Source organism: Ambystoma mexicanum, chromosome 6p (genome assembly GCF_040938575.1).
Source record: "Ambystoma mexicanum isolate Mex_15411 chromosome 6p, UKY_AmexF1_1, whole genome shotgun sequence".
NCBI classification, from domain to species: Eukaryota; Metazoa; Chordata; class Amphibia; order Caudata; family Ambystomatidae; genus Ambystoma; species Ambystoma mexicanum.
This window is the reverse complement of record NC_090935.1, coordinates 1,470,344,801-1,470,361,206: the sequence shown is the minus strand read 5'-3', so window position 1 is coordinate 1,470,361,206 and position 16,406 is coordinate 1,470,344,801. Positions and strand designations below refer to the sequence as shown.

Here is a 16,406-nt window from a genome sequence, read left to right as displayed (position 1 = left end):
GCTTCTTTCCATATGAATGGTGTGCCATTTAAGTTCTATCTGTATTGCCTGGGGAAGGACTCAGGCCATCCCCTTGTTCAGGTAGAGCAATCAGCCTTTACTATCAATGAGGTGTCAAAGTACCTATACCCCTTCATCCTGGTTGATGAGTCAAAGGGTTCCTCTACCCTTCTTTCCAAGACCCAGGTGGTGCTCCTTCTATCCCCAGGAGATTGTCTGTGACCTCAGTAAAGTACCACCACCTTTATATGGATTAATTCACTCTTTGATACCGGATTTGCATCATTCGGCCAGCAAGACTATCATCTGTTTATGGAATGAGTCACTTTGGTATGTAAATGCAAGTGGATACTCCTTCAATCTTCAGTTGTAAAGTGGTGTTTTTATCCCAAGGCCCACACAATGTGTAAAACCCCTCAACTTTCCTCCCGAGTTGTATATGTGGGTTCTGCCTCATGGATTATGGTTTCTGGAACACATCCATTCAGGTATTTCTTTCTGTCGAGTAGGTGTGGTCACTGAAGTACTCAGATGGCTAAATAGTCTGTTTGAGATTTTCCTCATTGGCTGTTTATGAGGGCAGAAGGTTGCTTCTGTTTCTGACTCAATATCAATATATATGTTACTCAATTCTTTCTTCTCTGATCGACCCTCCCAGGTCCAACTTGGGTCCTTCCTCTCCTCTATCTCTATTTCTACCTGTGGTGTCCCCCAGTGGTCTAACCTCTCTCCCTGGCTGTTCAACCAATGCCTGGCACTTCTTGCCTACCGCATTGCTGCTCTCTGCCCCAACTTTCAGTGCTATGCGGATGACACTCAGCTTATTTTCAGGCTACCTTCAGCCACCTCTTCCCCGTCTCTCATCAATGACTGTCTGTCTACTATCCATAAGTGGTGTGCCGCCAATGAGCTCTGCCTTAATGCCAGTAAGATTGAGATTCTCCTCATCGGCACACATGTTCCCTCCTTTCCTGTCGCTCTCTGGCTAGCCTCTCTTGGTCCTGTTCCTACCTGCGAGGCCAAAAACATCGGGGTCATCTTCGACACCACTCTCCTTCTCTCCACACATCTCTGATATCTCTAAGAAGTCACACTACCAGCTGCACCTCATCAGAGGTATTCTTCCTTTCCTCTCCTTCCCCCAGAAGCTCACTGTATCCAGAGCTGTGTTACATCTCTCTACGGACGGTGGTCATGGTGGCGCCGTGGGCGCGTTCATTTTTCTGCCACTATTGGGGATTCCAACATGGCTGCCGGCTCGCGCCTTCCTTCTTTGCCGCTTGCATCCTCTCCAGTCCTTTCAGGTGACCCGCCTACCATGGGTCATGTGACACTTCTTATACCGGCAGTTCCTGGTAAGACTTGCGTCGCAACTCCCTTACAAGACGCTCTGTAAGTTCCTGGTCCAGGGATTTCTGATTTGAAACATTCTATCCTTCCTGTATTACTTACCTTCTCTTATCTTTAGATCCTCTTCTTCCGCATGTTCGACCGCGGCAGCTTTACGAAGCATTCACCAAAGCGGCAGCTCTCCCCCGCAAGCAGTTCCGGATGTGAGCCCGGGCTTCAGTCTGCATCAGAGGGGGAATCCTTTCCTAGTTAACCGCATGCTCTAATCTTTTGTCTCCTTTCAGAGCCCGTACTCGGGGAACTATTCATCGGCGCTCGAATTCCATGCCTCCAGCACGGTAGCCACTAGTCAAGTCTGCAGCTCTCCCGCAGTAAGTTGGATATAGAGGGCGGGCTTAGCCTTTTGATTAGCGACCCCTCTCATTCTTTGGGTTCCAGGGATCCATCCTGATACGCGAGCAAGAACTGTCATCATTTCTTCCTGAGTAGACTTCTGATCGGGGAACTTCTTATGCTAATAACAGGTGCCGGTTCCATTCCCTCTCTAGTCCTGATATTTCTGTTTCCAACTCATGTCGATACTTACTGTCTGTGCCTTCTTTCTGTAGACAAGGTTCTCTGCCAGCCCATTGAGACTAAAGAACCAGTTTCAGCCTGATCGTGATTGACGAAGGAAAGAAGACATCATCCCCTACGCTCTCAATTCCTGACCAGGGTTTTCTTCCCCAAAGGGTTTCCCAGAGTAGTTTACTTCCCTCCAGTTCCTGTCACCTTTCAGGAAGGGGGAGGTAAGGCATCCAGGGGGATCTTTCCTGTTGTCAAGGACAATCTGCATGCAAGGTTAGTGGTCACCGCTGGGTATCTTTGCTATACTTGTTACACTCTGGTTCTCTCTAGGCTGGACTATTGCAACAGCCTCTTTCTAAATCTGCCCGCCTCTACTCTCCGCCCTCTGCAACTCATCTAGAACAGGACTGCAAGACTTGTCCTTGGCCTCAAGCCTAGGGAGCATATCTTTCCAGGACTGGAATCTCTGCACTGGCTCCCAGTGGCTGCGAGGATTAAGTTCAAAACCCTCTGCATTGTTCACAAAGCCTTTCGGTGTCTGGGGCCTCAATACCTACAACTCTCTCTTCCTAAATATCTTCCTTCTCGAGAACTTCGCTCATCCGCCTCCAACTCCCTCAGGGTCAGTCGCTTCTCCAAGCAACGAGTTGGTGGTAGATCTTTTTCTTCGGCTGGGGCCTCCCTCTGGAACAGCCTCCCTGAAACTTGAGGAGAACCATATGCAGTTCCGGGAGCACCTCAAAACCTTTCTCTTTGCTTCTGCTTTCTCTCCTCCTCTCCCCTGCTGAACTCCTGGCTGAAACTGTACTGGTCACCTGGCCACCCTCTGATCCCGGGCCCAGGTTGCCCGCCAGTTAGACACCCGCACTGCCTCCCTGGCAACCCCTGCAATTACAGACTGTTCTCTGTATCCCTACAATCCCACACCAGCACTCTCCCCACCAGGACTTGACACCTGATGGCTGCACTTACCCTTGCACTTGCCACCTGTTGGCCCTACTTCTCTCAATGTTTTATTATTCTTTTTCCCATTTACTGCACTGCAGCACCCCCTCCTACACCGCACTTTTCCTCTTCCCTCTTCCCCTGCACTTGCGCTATCTGAATTACACCTGCCCTAGTAGGATTGTTTCTCTGTCTTCCCTCTGTTTCCCCCCTCCCTTGCAACACTTGTGTATAGACGCGTTATAAATGTCATATCATATCAGGTTAAAATGCATGCAAACATATTGCTTATTAGCACCCGGGGCGGGGAAGCCAACCAACCAGGTTGCTGGGATTGTGGGCTGAATCCCATGACCCAATCCCACGTTCCTAGCAACCTGGTGGCTACTTTCCCCGCCCGCCATCTTCCTCCACCCTCCGCTCCCTTCCCCTCTGGTCTTCGGTCCCCTCCCACCCACCCACACTTACCTGATATCTTTTGGTGGCGGCACACAACCATGACGCCGCTGCTCCAGCCTCCTGTGCTGCCATGGAAATGGAAGAGGGGCTCCGCCTTCCACATCCATGGTGGCCATCTTAAGTAAGCATTTTGTTTTAATGAATAGGACACCGTGAGGCATCCCGTTAATTGAAACAAAAAACATTGTTCTTAGCACCCCGGTTTTTTGGATTTCAAACCCGGGTGCTAATAGCAATAACTCCTTATCTTAATTGTGCTGCCTTGGTAGATCCTCAATCAAGTAAGGACTGTGACGAGCAAGATGGACGAGAGGGTAATGCCTGATTACTTATCAGTAATCTTCATTACACTAAGTCTTAGTCTTAATTGTCACAGTCCTAGAGTCCTACCCTCTCCTGGACCAGGTTGGTATCAAAACAGGAAATAGTATGAGATGGGCTGGCTTTTATAGGTCAAATGAAGGGGAAAAAAGAACCTAGAGGAGGGTCTAAGGAAATATAGGTCACTCTTCTATGTTATTCTTGGAAAGGGTAAGAGGGCGAGTCTGACTCGTGTGCTAATTCCTAGCTAAGTAAGGACTGTGACAAGGAAGACAATGACTCAGAGGAATGAAGATCACTGGTAAGTAATCAGGCTGTTGCTTACCCCTTGTAATGCTGCTCAACTAGTGAGCCATAGGTGTAAGAGGGCAAGCCGGACGCGAGAGAAGGACACCTACAATATCAATGTATATAAAAGGCCTGCAGTATGTCGCTCTGGACTTCCGTTGCTGTGGTTGGGGCTTGCGCATTCTTGATGTCATCTACTTTCCCTGGGTTTGGTGACACCCCTTTTTCGTTGAAGACGTAGCCGAAGAAGGTCAGAGTGGACTTCCCAAATTCACACTTTTCTTCATGTAGCGTTAGTCCCCACTCTTCTAGACACTGTAGGGTGGCTGCTAGCTGGCTGTTGTGCTCTTTTACGGTCCTGCCGTAGACCAGGATGTCATTGCTGAAATGTGTTACTCCCGGGAGATCTTGGAGTACCTTACGTATCTCGTGTTGGAAAACATTGGCGGCTGACGATATGCCAAAGTTGAGATGATGGTAATTTCTCAGCCCCAGATGTGATGAAAATGTCGTAATGTAGCGTGATTCTTTCGCCAGGTGAATTTGATGGTAGCCTGATTGTAAGTCCAGCTTGCTAAAAACGGTGGCGCCCGTCAGGTCTACAATCAGCTCGTCTATCGTAGGTGTTGTGTCTTTTTCTCACCATCGCCACATTCGGCAGGTGCAGGGGGTGGGACTGGTGGTCTTTTCAATGATTCTGAGGCTTTCCGTGTGTCGGTTTTACTGCTGATTTCGTGTGGACCTTGTGCTAGTTTGTGTGACTTGGGGACTGTTCCCTGCTCGACTATCTGTTGCTGCTGTTGTCACTGTCAGTGTCTTCCCCTTCTATCGCTCTGGCCCGTCCTTTCCTGGGTTCTCAGGCTTTGCCTGGTTGTCTCGGCTGTCGGCGGTCATGCTGCCTTGACGGGCCTGGTTGTATGTTGCGGGGTCTTGCGTCATTCTTCCGGTCTGGTGTGTTCCTCCGGGGCCAGTAGTATCTTGCCTTCTGAGAGCTCTGACACACCGATGAGTAATGGTTTACCTTCCCACACTTGTGGCAGGTTGTGCTGTCCGCCACACCACAGGCAGTCCTTCGGTCAGGTGGCTGTTTGCCCTTGTTGGGGTCTGTGCTGCCGCAGGGCGTTGACTGTGGTCATGCTGTTACGTGGCGTTTCGGTGTCAGTGGCAGGCGGCTGATTATTTGCTCCATCTCCGACATGTGCTCGTCTGTTCTTTCCCACAGTCGCCCCATGGACAGGATGGTGTCCAGCGGGGATTGGTCTCCGACAGGATGGATCTCCTGAGCTTGTACAAGGACAGGCCATGTATTACCTGTTGCCTCACCTCAAGTTCTTCATCCGGAAAGTCCCAGCTGATGGCCATCTCTCGCAGTCAGCTATGGAAGTCGTCAATGCCTTCCTTTGGCCGTTGTCTAGCTTGGCTTATTTTGAATCTTTCAAAATCAGGGCTGTTCTTGGGTTCGAACTTCCTGGTGAGGATGTATTTCGCCTTCTCATAGTTGTCTTCTGTGCCTCGGTGTGGGAGTGCATTGAACATCCGAAGGGCCATGGTGCCCAGGTTGAGCATGAGGAAGGTTCTTTTCTTCTCCTCACTGGTGATGTTGCGAGCCTTGATGCTGAGCTCGAACTGTTGGATTCAGATCTCCCAGCAGAAACCAGTCCGGGGCTCAAAGGGTTGAAAAGGTTGCATGAAGGTACCATGCGTGGTCACCTGTCCGTCTAGCCAGGTGCTGGTGTCCGGATTCTGGCCCTGTTGCGTCTGTGGCGTTGCGGTGGGGTCTTCTGCCATATTGCAAGGCGTGGGGGGTGTACCTGGAGTGCATCCTGGTATGTACTGAGCAGCAGCATTGGGTATGGGGGAGTCGACTTGGTGGTCCTGGCTGTGTGTAGGCGCTGTCACAGGTGACCAAAATAGAAGAGGACCTCTGCTCTGGGTGCGCTGACTGGGGCTTGGGCCTGGTTTCAGGTGGAGGTAGCCTGCTGTGGGTGCTCTGGGGCAGATGCGTTGTGCTGCAACTTTGGTGCTCCTTAGGGCCTTGCAAGTCGGTGCCGCAGCACAAAGGGTGTCTTGTGCTGTTGTGGCCGTGCTCTGCGTGTGTCATGGCCCCCCCCTTTCAACTGGAGCTGTGGAACCAGCGCGTGTTTGCTCCGCCAGGGGCGTTTCCAGGCCTCTGGTGGTCCCTCAGTGCCTCTGCCATGAGAACTGCCACCGTGGAGCATCCTCAGCTCTCACGGCCACGTCCCACGTGTGTGTTGGGCCTGGAAACTCCGTCATACGGTGGGAGGGGTGCCAGAGGGATGTGCCATGGTTTTCTCCTTGGCATGCAGCGCAGGGGCACACTTATTTTGTGACAGTTGTGTTTTTTTTTTCTTTTTTCCTCCCTGACCGCCCAAGCACCTTCGAAAGGGCGCAACAAGAGTCAGCGGGCCCTGGGGTGCGGCGTCGGGTGTTGCAGCATGCCTCTCCTGTTGATTGAGCGCTGTTGCAGGTCATCACGTTGCCGCCGCCCAGGCACCTCAAGCGGAGGGCGCGGCATGGGTCAGCTGGCCCAGGGGGTGTGCCTGGGGCGCGGTATGGGTCGGGTTTGACCCGCTGCCGTGGGGCTGTGCTGGGTGGGCATTCGTCTTCCACCTCGTCGCCAGTGTGATGTGTGGCTGGCACTCGGTGCGGGGCCTGTTGTGGCTCTTAAGCGCAGCGCGGGCAGGCGCAAAATAAGCAGACACAGACGCTGTTGCTCTGGAGTCAGAGTGGGAATTGCCCTTCGTGTGCTTTTCCTACACCTTTACTTCCTTGTCCACGTGATGTGTATCACGTTCACAGTATACATCAACAAAAAAAGGTTTTCAACCTCCGAGTTGAAAACTCATCATCCATGAAGCAACTGGAAACTCCTTAGTGAAAACCTACCTCATCTATACATGAGCTACTAAAATGTGTTTGCACTGCTATGGTTACAACCAATTTTTCTGACAGATGCTTTACTCACAAGCGGAACCAGACAACTGCTTAGACTTTTTCAGGTAGAGGAAGCAGCTAATAACAGAGGCACGACGTAGAAGTGCTAAGGGATTGTTTGATCCTTTGCACTTATTTAGCATATCAACCTTGTAGTAATTAGTTGCGTCAATTCTGAAGGCAGATTAAATTCTACTGGAACGATGCCGAGGCTTAGCAGCGTAAAGCAACAGTTGTCGTGCTGGTGCGCTGGCTGAGTGTTTTCGCCATTGCCGTTTTCAGAATTTAACCGAGAGTGGCCTACGAAAGCAAGCATTCATTGGTTAATCTTGGCTATTCACCTTACAAAACTGTCTGATCTTTCTCTAGCTCATTAACTTTGCCCTGGATACCAGAGAATGGTTGCAAGCCAAAGTAATGCTGAATGGGGCGCTGCAGGCACAAGAGGAAAGGGTTGAAAGAGAAAATGTACATTGAGTCAAGCAAACAATATTTTCCAGCTGAAGTTTGATGTGGCACGTTACATACTGATGGGGATTTTATTTTGAGGACAAACTATATGTTTAAAAAACAATGGGCCTCTGATACATCCCAAAATAGTGACTCCCCCGCCCCTGCAGTTGCGCAATGGTGTGACGCAAAACCAGTTCACATCAGATGTTTAAGTACATCATCACTAGAACCACAAAAAAGTATGTAGATCCCTAACGTTCTAGGATCACAAGCAATCTGCTGGCCAACCGTCTCCTCAGTGTCAGTGTGAGGCCTGCTCACTGAGTACACTTATATAAAAGTATTCACATTTCACTTATTTTTAAGTTTTATAACGCTCCAAATGACCTAAATTGTTTCACATCGCCAGGAGGGACCAAAAGCAGCACAAACATTGCAAGTCTGCAACAGTCGGTACATTCGTATTTAAACAGCATAGGTGTATACCACAACAATAAACATGAGTAAAAGTGCAAAAACAGAGGTATGGAAAAACCCAAAGGACAGGATGGCACATGCCTATTTGAGCAGCACAGTTACAGCACATGAATTCAAATGTATTCAAGTGCTAAATAGGGAAAGAACAACACAAGGAAACATTTCGAACTGTGGTCAGTGAAGGGGCCGGTGCCCGGGCAAGGCACCTAGAAAAGGCCCAGAGGTCTCAGGCTGGGTAATGGGCTACGCCTCTACCGATTATGGACAGGCCGGCCTGAAAAGTGGTTTCTTGAGGGCCCTTCCGAAACTGCGATGGGTTGTCTCTTCTCTTGGGGTATTAGGCAGGCCATTCTAGAGATTTTGGCAGTCTCTGTGAAGGATTTGAATCTTTGAGATTTTTGAATTTAGGAACTTTCAAGAGGTTTCTCCCCTGCTGATCTGAGAGTCCTGTTGTGATGTAAGGGATCAGCTCTTTGTCATGTACATATCACTAAGAACCCAACAAGGATAAAGACGGTATCACACCAGAATATATGAGCCCATTAATGAGAAGCCCAGAAGACTGAATTCTGAGCGCCACATTTTACCATACATTTATGGGGGTGGCGGGATGAAAATGGTGGAGGGGTATCGGGAGGAAGGCTCTGGGGGTAATCCTGCAATGCAGTAATATGGTGTATTTTCGAAATAATCACATAGATCCATAAAGACTATGTAGGGAAACATGTATCATATTTTAGGGGGTACCTAGTTTCAGTCCTTGAGGTTGACAAATAGACTAGGATCATCACGAGTTTGGCGGTAACCCTTAAATGCGGCGCTAACGTTATTACCGCTGCATTTAAGTGTCTGCCAAATCACGGGTTCAGCAGGATTTACCCCCAGCCCTGAGCTGGGGTAAATTTGCTGCAAATTTGCTGATTTTGGGCGCAATTACCGTGCAGTAATACCGCTGACGGTAGTTGCGCCAAAAATCGCCCAATGGGGAATGGGTAATTCCCGAATGGGCCCAATGGGGAATGGGCAATTCCCGTTCTGCCAAACCTGTGATCTGGCGTTAATAGCGCCGGGGGTTTGGCGGTAACGCTTTTAGGCCCGGCAGTATCACAGCGGTAATACCGCTGGGATACCGCCTAACTTGTGACGAGGCAATAGCCAGGATATCATCCTTTAAGTGCAGGCACGACTAGAACATGACTTTTGACCCCTTTTTTTCCTGCTTTTCAGTTAGTGGACAGGACAAAGGCATAAGAGTAGGTCAAGATGGAAGAGGTTGAAAGACACATAGTGGGCATGGCAGGAAGTTACCAACATATTGGAAATATCATGGAATCATAGACTTACCTTGGAGCATTGTAACAGTGACTGCTGTGGTAGCAAAGAGAAAATAAATCCATAAATGTCGGTATAAATACCCAACAACAAATTATAGTTCTCTTGATAGGTGCCATATACATGGGTACTAATTCATATAGTAATATTATTCAAGAGGATTGCATGCATTTCCATTATTAGCAGTTTAGCATATGTACAAAGCCAGCAAAGTCAGTGGGCCTCATCTCTATCGAGGAAGTGATAAGTGATTGGCAGGCGGCCATATCAGGGCCACAGCTGGCCAACAACACGTGCTTCAACAAAAGGACATGATCATCTCGTGCAACTTTTCCAGGCTCGCTTTGTGAGTGCACGAGTGAATGAATGATTGACAAGATGCTGCCCGTATCTAATCCATTCGGAGTCTCCTAGTATTCAACAAATAAAGAAGCTAAAGTGATGCATTAAGTGTCAACTTGGGCACCATTCTGACAGGACAAACAGCGCCCATCTCCTGCTGAATGAAATATTTCGCAAATAAAATCATGACTCAGGAAAGTTGGTTTAGACACGAAATACTGCTTGGTGTGTTATGCAGCATAATCAGAAAAACAAAACATGCATGAGATCGCCATAATTGTAAAATTGTATTTATTCCTCTGGACTCTTGACAAAAACAATGAATTTTGAAGCACGGTGGTGTAATTTTCTTGTTGGCGTGCGGCATAGTGTGCTGTGATGTCACATTGATGGGTGACTGCAAAGACACAAGGGCTTGAATTCGTGTTTTTTTGTTGTCAGGTGGAGAGAAAGCTGCGAGTTGAATGGATGGTCTGAGTGGTCATTCTCTGTAACTCATGAACTTACCTGTAACTCAAAGTAAACACAAGAAATAAGCATGCCTGTTACAGGCAACTGGAGAGTCGCGCGCCTATCATTACAAGACAGGAGTAACAATGGAGGTGAGAGTGGGATAAGCCATGTTTGCTGTGAGGCGGAAGCAGCGAAGAAGTACACTCATCACCCCCATCCACAGGCAACAGCACCATCCAATATTCAAGTTTACAGCTTGAGTCTACTAGGAGAAGCGTTGAGATCCTTTTCAGGGAGGCACGAAGAGCGTGAAGCCAGCTGTCCTTTTCCACAAGGACCTGTTTGATGCATTTTGATTTTTCTGTCCTGCTTGTTTTCTTATGTTTACCTACTAGATGATTATTAAGAATTTCCTGTGATTGGTTAATTTTTTCATTTAGCTCCTTTCCTTCCCCGAGGTGCCTAGTAACAGCTTACACATGTTTATGAGTGGCTTGCTAGGGAACGATGCAGCTTCCTCCCTCCTCCAGCAGTGAGCTGAGCGAGTGGCTTGTGCTTTGCAGTCCTAACTCTACTCGTTGCATTTTTGTAAAAAATATTAAGCTTCATATTTAACTAACCGGTGTAGGACATAGTAACTATGCTTTGCAACTCTGCCATGCACTTTGCCTAACCTGTGCCGGCTACATAGTAAGTGCTTTGATTAACCTGTCCACTTCCTAATTCCTTTGCCTGTCACACCCATACTTAGACCATTACGGCTGTTGGGCCACCCTAATGTGTGGCATCTTCCGTGCTCAACCGTTGGTATTGGTTAAATCCACTGCACAGCCCACTTCTCGATAGCGTACCACCCATTCACACGGCAGCGACATGCCAGCTTTACAAGCCAAAGCATCGTCATCTGTTCACCTACCTCTTACTCTAGGTATGGCCAAAGTCCTCCCTAACTGCAAAACCATCCTGCCATCCTCATTACTCCCTCAAATGCTGCAATTCGAAACCTGCATTCATCTTACCTCTAACACTACTACCAAAGTACTCCCCAACCCTACCACCAACCCATCTTCATGCCTAACCGTGCCTAAGCAGCACAACGACTCCTTAGTAACCACCATCCTTACCACTCGACAACCATCCTTACCACTCGACAGAGAAACAAAAGACTCAGAGACAAGACAAAAAACGTCCTCAAACTAATACCAAATTATAGCCACTCATTCCTCTGGCAGCCAAACTCACTACAGAACACCTACAACCAATTCAGCCAGGGCTATCTTAAGTACTTTTGGGGCCCTGGGCACGGACATCCTTGGGGCCCCTCTCCACCAAACCAAAGGAATTAAGTGATCAAGAATATCTGCCCTGTCACCCCCCACCCCCATACTCCCAGCCGCAATCACAACCCATAGGTTGATATGCTGCTTCACAGCATTAAAAATAAGGATGTTTACTCACTTTAAGTCCCCTTACCCTCTTCATTCTTGCTCTAATTAGAATGATAAACAATAACCATTTGAAGGCCAACATTATCAGTCTACGAAGAGGTTACTTCTGCTCTAGCATAGATACAGGAGACTTTTTATCAATAACATCCAGGAAGGTATGCAGTCTGTAGTATTGATGCAGGACTGTATGTAAAAGGTACATGTAACCCAGAATAGACAGGGAGCTCACATTTGCTGCCTTACAGAACGCAAACATGCTCAAGCATGGATAGAGGAGAACAATTGGTAGGAAGGAGAAAGCTACACATACAATAGCATGGATAGTGGATGTAGATTAGAAGCTACCAGGAAGGTGTCTGTATCCAGACAGACTGAGATTATAAGTGGGACATGGTTTTCAAATAGTGTTGCCATTAGAGATCAAAAGAATAAAGTGCCTTTGGTGTGCAATACATCAATGTTCACTATCATAGTGGAAGCAACACTATAGACAGTGAAACCATGAAAGAGGCTGCTTTGAAGATCATATCCTGAGAAGGAAATCTCTCTGAACGGCTGACAATTTTGAAAGATTTAGGGACTGGCAATTTTCGAGAGGCTAGGCAATACAAGATTAAATTAGATGCCCAGCATTACACACACTGGTTTAGGGGTGAATCTGGGATTGGTGCCAACTCTGGCAATTTCTGCATGTGAACACTTTCATTACCAGTTCTTACCATGAACTAAAATAATCTCATTTTTATAAAAGTGACTTGGAAAGTACACCAATCACATAACCAAACATGCCAATTTTTAAAAACAAAATATTATAGAATCGTTTAACACAGAATGATTCTAGCTACATTCTCTGCATTCTCTCAATCATCAAAAGAAGTATATAAGAACCAGCATACCAATCAGTTTGATTTAACAGATTTAATCTGGGTTGGTCTTTTGTATTTTAAAGCTTTATATACTTCCAAAACACTGGCTTGTGAAATTATCATTTATAAACGTTCAGAAAAACCTTTGACTTTTAACAAAATGCAAAACATTCTTTGTGTCAAGTCCTGCACCACCTGCTGCACTCCATTCTGTCTACAACCCCTTCCACTCAAATGGCCTACATAAGAAGAAAGATCAAGTAATGGGCTAAAGAATGCCAAAAGCATGCGAGGAGGCAAACCTCACAGAAGACAGCACAGTAATGTAGGAGATATTAGATGATTTGACCAGGATCACTGTATTGTCTGCTGGCAAATTTGGATGCTTATTCATCTCTTGGACTAACAGTTTATGCTCATCGTTGGAGGTGATTACCTAGGTTTTACAACACCCCATCTGAACAAGCCCATTTCTAGACCGTCACTATAAGGATGACATGTTTGTTTGTATAGCAACCCCTATCTGGTGCAGATAGATTGCTGATAATAGCACCTGTTGTGCTGCAAGACCACATACATATGCAGGCAGGTTTATAAACTTCAGACATAGGAAAGGCTCAACCAGCCTTACAGGAATGTGCTATTGTAATCTTGCATAGGAGCACACATCTCTGCAATGAGTGCTTAACACACTGAGCTAACTTCTGTACAATTGTGGCACTCAATTTAACAAATATGCATTTCAAAATTGGCTATTGCACATTATCAACATAATTCCCAATATACCACAATGAACACAGAAAGAATTACATGATGAATGTACTTGCCAAAACAGACAGGCAATAGGTTTAGAGCCTCAGCACCATGCCATAAAATATCCTGATGTGTGCTATTTAAGTCTGGTGAACAAAGCAATCTTACTTCTTTAGATCATGCCGCTTTGTGGGGGCCCTGGGCAAATGTCCCTTTCGCCCTCTCATAAAAACGTCCCTGAATTCAGCTGTACCTATTGCAACCCTCCAGCTGAGCTGAGATTAAGAAAAATAGATTAACAGTATCTATGAGAAATCCATCCCCTACTAAAACTATGACGACATTCAACAGGGATAAAAATGGTAACACATCTACCCACATCAAGAGAGCCCTTATCAACACCAGATCCCTCCCAGCACACCCCCCAGGCATATCAGATTTCATTATTACTAATGACTTCATCGCCATAACAGAAACCTGGCTGCATCCTGCAGCTGGCCCTTCCTTGGCCCTCGCCCCACCAGACGGCTACTCTATCATTAGAAAAGATAGAACCACTGCAAGAGGAGGTGGTATTGCCTACATATCCAAAACTAACGTCAACATACGAGAAATCCCTAACTCATCCCTCCCATCAGGAGAATTACTGTCCACTAAAATTACCATCTCCGCCACAGCCTCCCTTACAATACATCTCCTCTATAGGCCTCCAGGCCCTACCTCCTCCTTTGACGAGGACATTGCCGCGCTACTGGCTACAGACTTAAAACCCACATCCAAAGTCCTAATCCTCGGAGACTTCAATCTAGGACTTAATGACAGCACTGACACACAAGCCACTACCCTGGCTAATACCATAGAAACACAAGGCATCACCTTGCGCACCGCAGGCGCTACACATACTAAAGGCTGCACACGACTGGCTTGCAGAACATAATTGTACTACACACATCACTAACAACAACCCATACCCATGGTCAGACCATAACACAATACTATTCTCAATCGTTACATGCACACAAGCATGCACTCCTACCTCTATCACACCTGTGACTCAGACTCGCAACCACCGCAATATCACACCTGATAACGCGCTGCTCATATAACTCACCACACACTGGAAACAATGCTGCTCTATCCTCCTTGGTAGCCACCTATAACCAAACTATGGAGGCAGCAATTAACCAAGTGGCACCTATGAGCAACTGCAAAGCTAAACCCAAATCACATATCAACCACTTGTTCAGCCCTGAACTCAAAGACCTACGGAACAAAAAAAGAAATGCAGAAAGTAATTGGGAAAAAAAAACCTTACAACAAGAATAAACAACAATTCGCCATACTAGCTTCTGAGTACAGAGAAGCCACCTTTCTAGCAAAGAGCAACGCATACAACATGCAGATAGAGAATACCAATTCTAGTACTAAATAACTCTTCTCAGTCCTGCAGGATCTAGAATCACTGTCACAGACCCCAGACCTCTGCAACAAGGACCAAGCCTGGTGTGAAAATATACAAAGGGCACTTATGGACAAAATCTCATCCCTCCAACTCAAGATCAATTAAAAAAAACTGAAACTTACCACCCCTGCCCAACCCACTGTGGAACACAACCCACCAAAACCATTCCCCGAGTTTGCATTCTCACCCATTACCATAGAGGAGACCGTAAAAACTATAAAAGGCCTAAAAACTTGGATATGTCAAGGTGATATCTGCCAGCTACGCTAATCATAGACTGCGCAGATAATCTGGCACTATTCATCACCTCACAAACTATTTACTCATTCGCTTCCAATAAAGTACCAGAAAACTGGAAGGAAGCCTGGTTACTCCCCCTACTGAAAAAAACAACTTTAGACCCCAACGTGCCAACCAACTACAGGCCTATTACGATGGTGCCATTCCATCTAATAATACTAGACAAGGTAGCCTACATACAAATCCAAAACTACCTTGAAACACATAACCTTCTTGGCCTCTGCCAATCAGGCTTCCGCCATGGCACGGAAACGGCCCTGGTAGATCTAAAAATCCAAATGGATCAGATAAGAGACAGAGGCGACCTATCCATCCTTCTCCTTCTAGACCTCTCGGCGACATTTGAGCTAGTGAATCACAACATCTTATGCCGCCACCTAGCTAGTGATGTCCACTTCTCCAATGACGCCATAAACTGGATTGAATCGTTCCTCTCAAACCAATACATTAGAGACTTTTCATCCACAGCGGCGGCTCACCTTACTCCGGTTTACCTGCGGAGTGCCTCAGGGATCATGCGTATCCCCCACGCTGTACAACACATTCACAAAACATCTCTTTAATAGACTAGACACATTGGGTTTGTAAATATGAATGTATCCAACCCTGAAAGAAAAAGAAGTCTAAAGAAGAATTTTGGTAATCACTCGGTGGCTACTCAGCGGGTGACATTTGTGTTATCTCAATCCTCTGAATCAATTATTTATAAAAATCTTGGGGTAATTGGACAAATTGGAGAGGGAAGAAAATGTTTTGAATGTTTGCTCTTTTAATTCTCAGTAATAAAAGGCGCTTTTGAAAAGTGCGTTCAAACTCAACAATTACATCTTTCCAAAGTATAAAAAGAAGTAAATAATATACACATTGTGATAGACAAACTTAATCGAAGTACATCATGACAAAAGCATTGATCAACATAAAAACAAGAAATCAAATTTCTGAATATAACATTGGAAGTGAATTTAAAATAGGAAGACTTGAATTCAGTTCCCTAGTACTGCACCCGATTAAGGGTATCCTATCCCTCTCCAATGGTTATTCTGTTTTGGTGAAAAGGCAGGAATATAGTAAGAATTAACGAATATCCTAAGGGTCTAGTCAAGCCTGTATCTGGGTCTTTAAGGTTAAAGAATTCTTTGCCTACGTGGGGCTCGGTCTCCAACCAAGCTCTTCACGTTTCGGCGGTCATTAGATGCTTTTTAGGCCGCCTTCATCAGAGCGTCTTGTTTGAAGACCCTGCCGATACTGTGATCCCAAGTCTTGGGTTGTGTCCTATCTTGAGCCCAGGGAAACCCTAGACTCGAATGTGGTGGCTTCTGTGTTCCTTAGTTGCATCAACCTGGTATCATTTCTGGTGGACCCCTTCCCATGGATCCCCCTTGATGTGTAGTCGTGCTGCCTCTGTGTTCATCCAGGATTCTTGCTTCCAAATGATTGCAATTATTGCTTGTATGGGTGCCAATAGGTGGAGGGGGCGTGTAAAGCCTCTAAGTTTCCAGCGATGCCCAGTTACAACTGAAAATGCTGGCTCGCAAAATGGGAGTTTCAAAGACGTAGTAGTGGGTCCAAACGGGTCCCATACAGTCCCAGTTCCTCTATTCAGCAGCAATTTCTTTCACAAACTAGTGGAGCTCC

The 16,406-nt window shown here is 46.6% G+C and overlaps 1 protein-coding gene across 8 annotated transcripts in view; it reads right to left on the bottom strand.

The window, feature by feature from the left end:
- PPEF2 (protein phosphatase with EF-hand domain 2) overlaps window positions 1-16,406 on the bottom strand; it is a 703,213-nt gene that overhangs the window by 597,723 nt on the left and 89,084 nt on the right. For 6 of the 8 annotated variants that reach the window (XM_069626300.1, XM_069626309.1, XM_069626302.1 and 3 more), the window contains one exon: window positions 9,160-9,183. The exons of the other annotated variants lie outside the window; for them this stretch is intronic. In XM_069626300.1, the coding sequence (XP_069482401.1) occupies window positions 9,160-9,183 (24 nt within the window). The remainder of the gene's footprint in view (window positions 1-9,159; window positions 9,184-16,406) is intronic. 8 annotated transcript variants of the gene reach the window in all.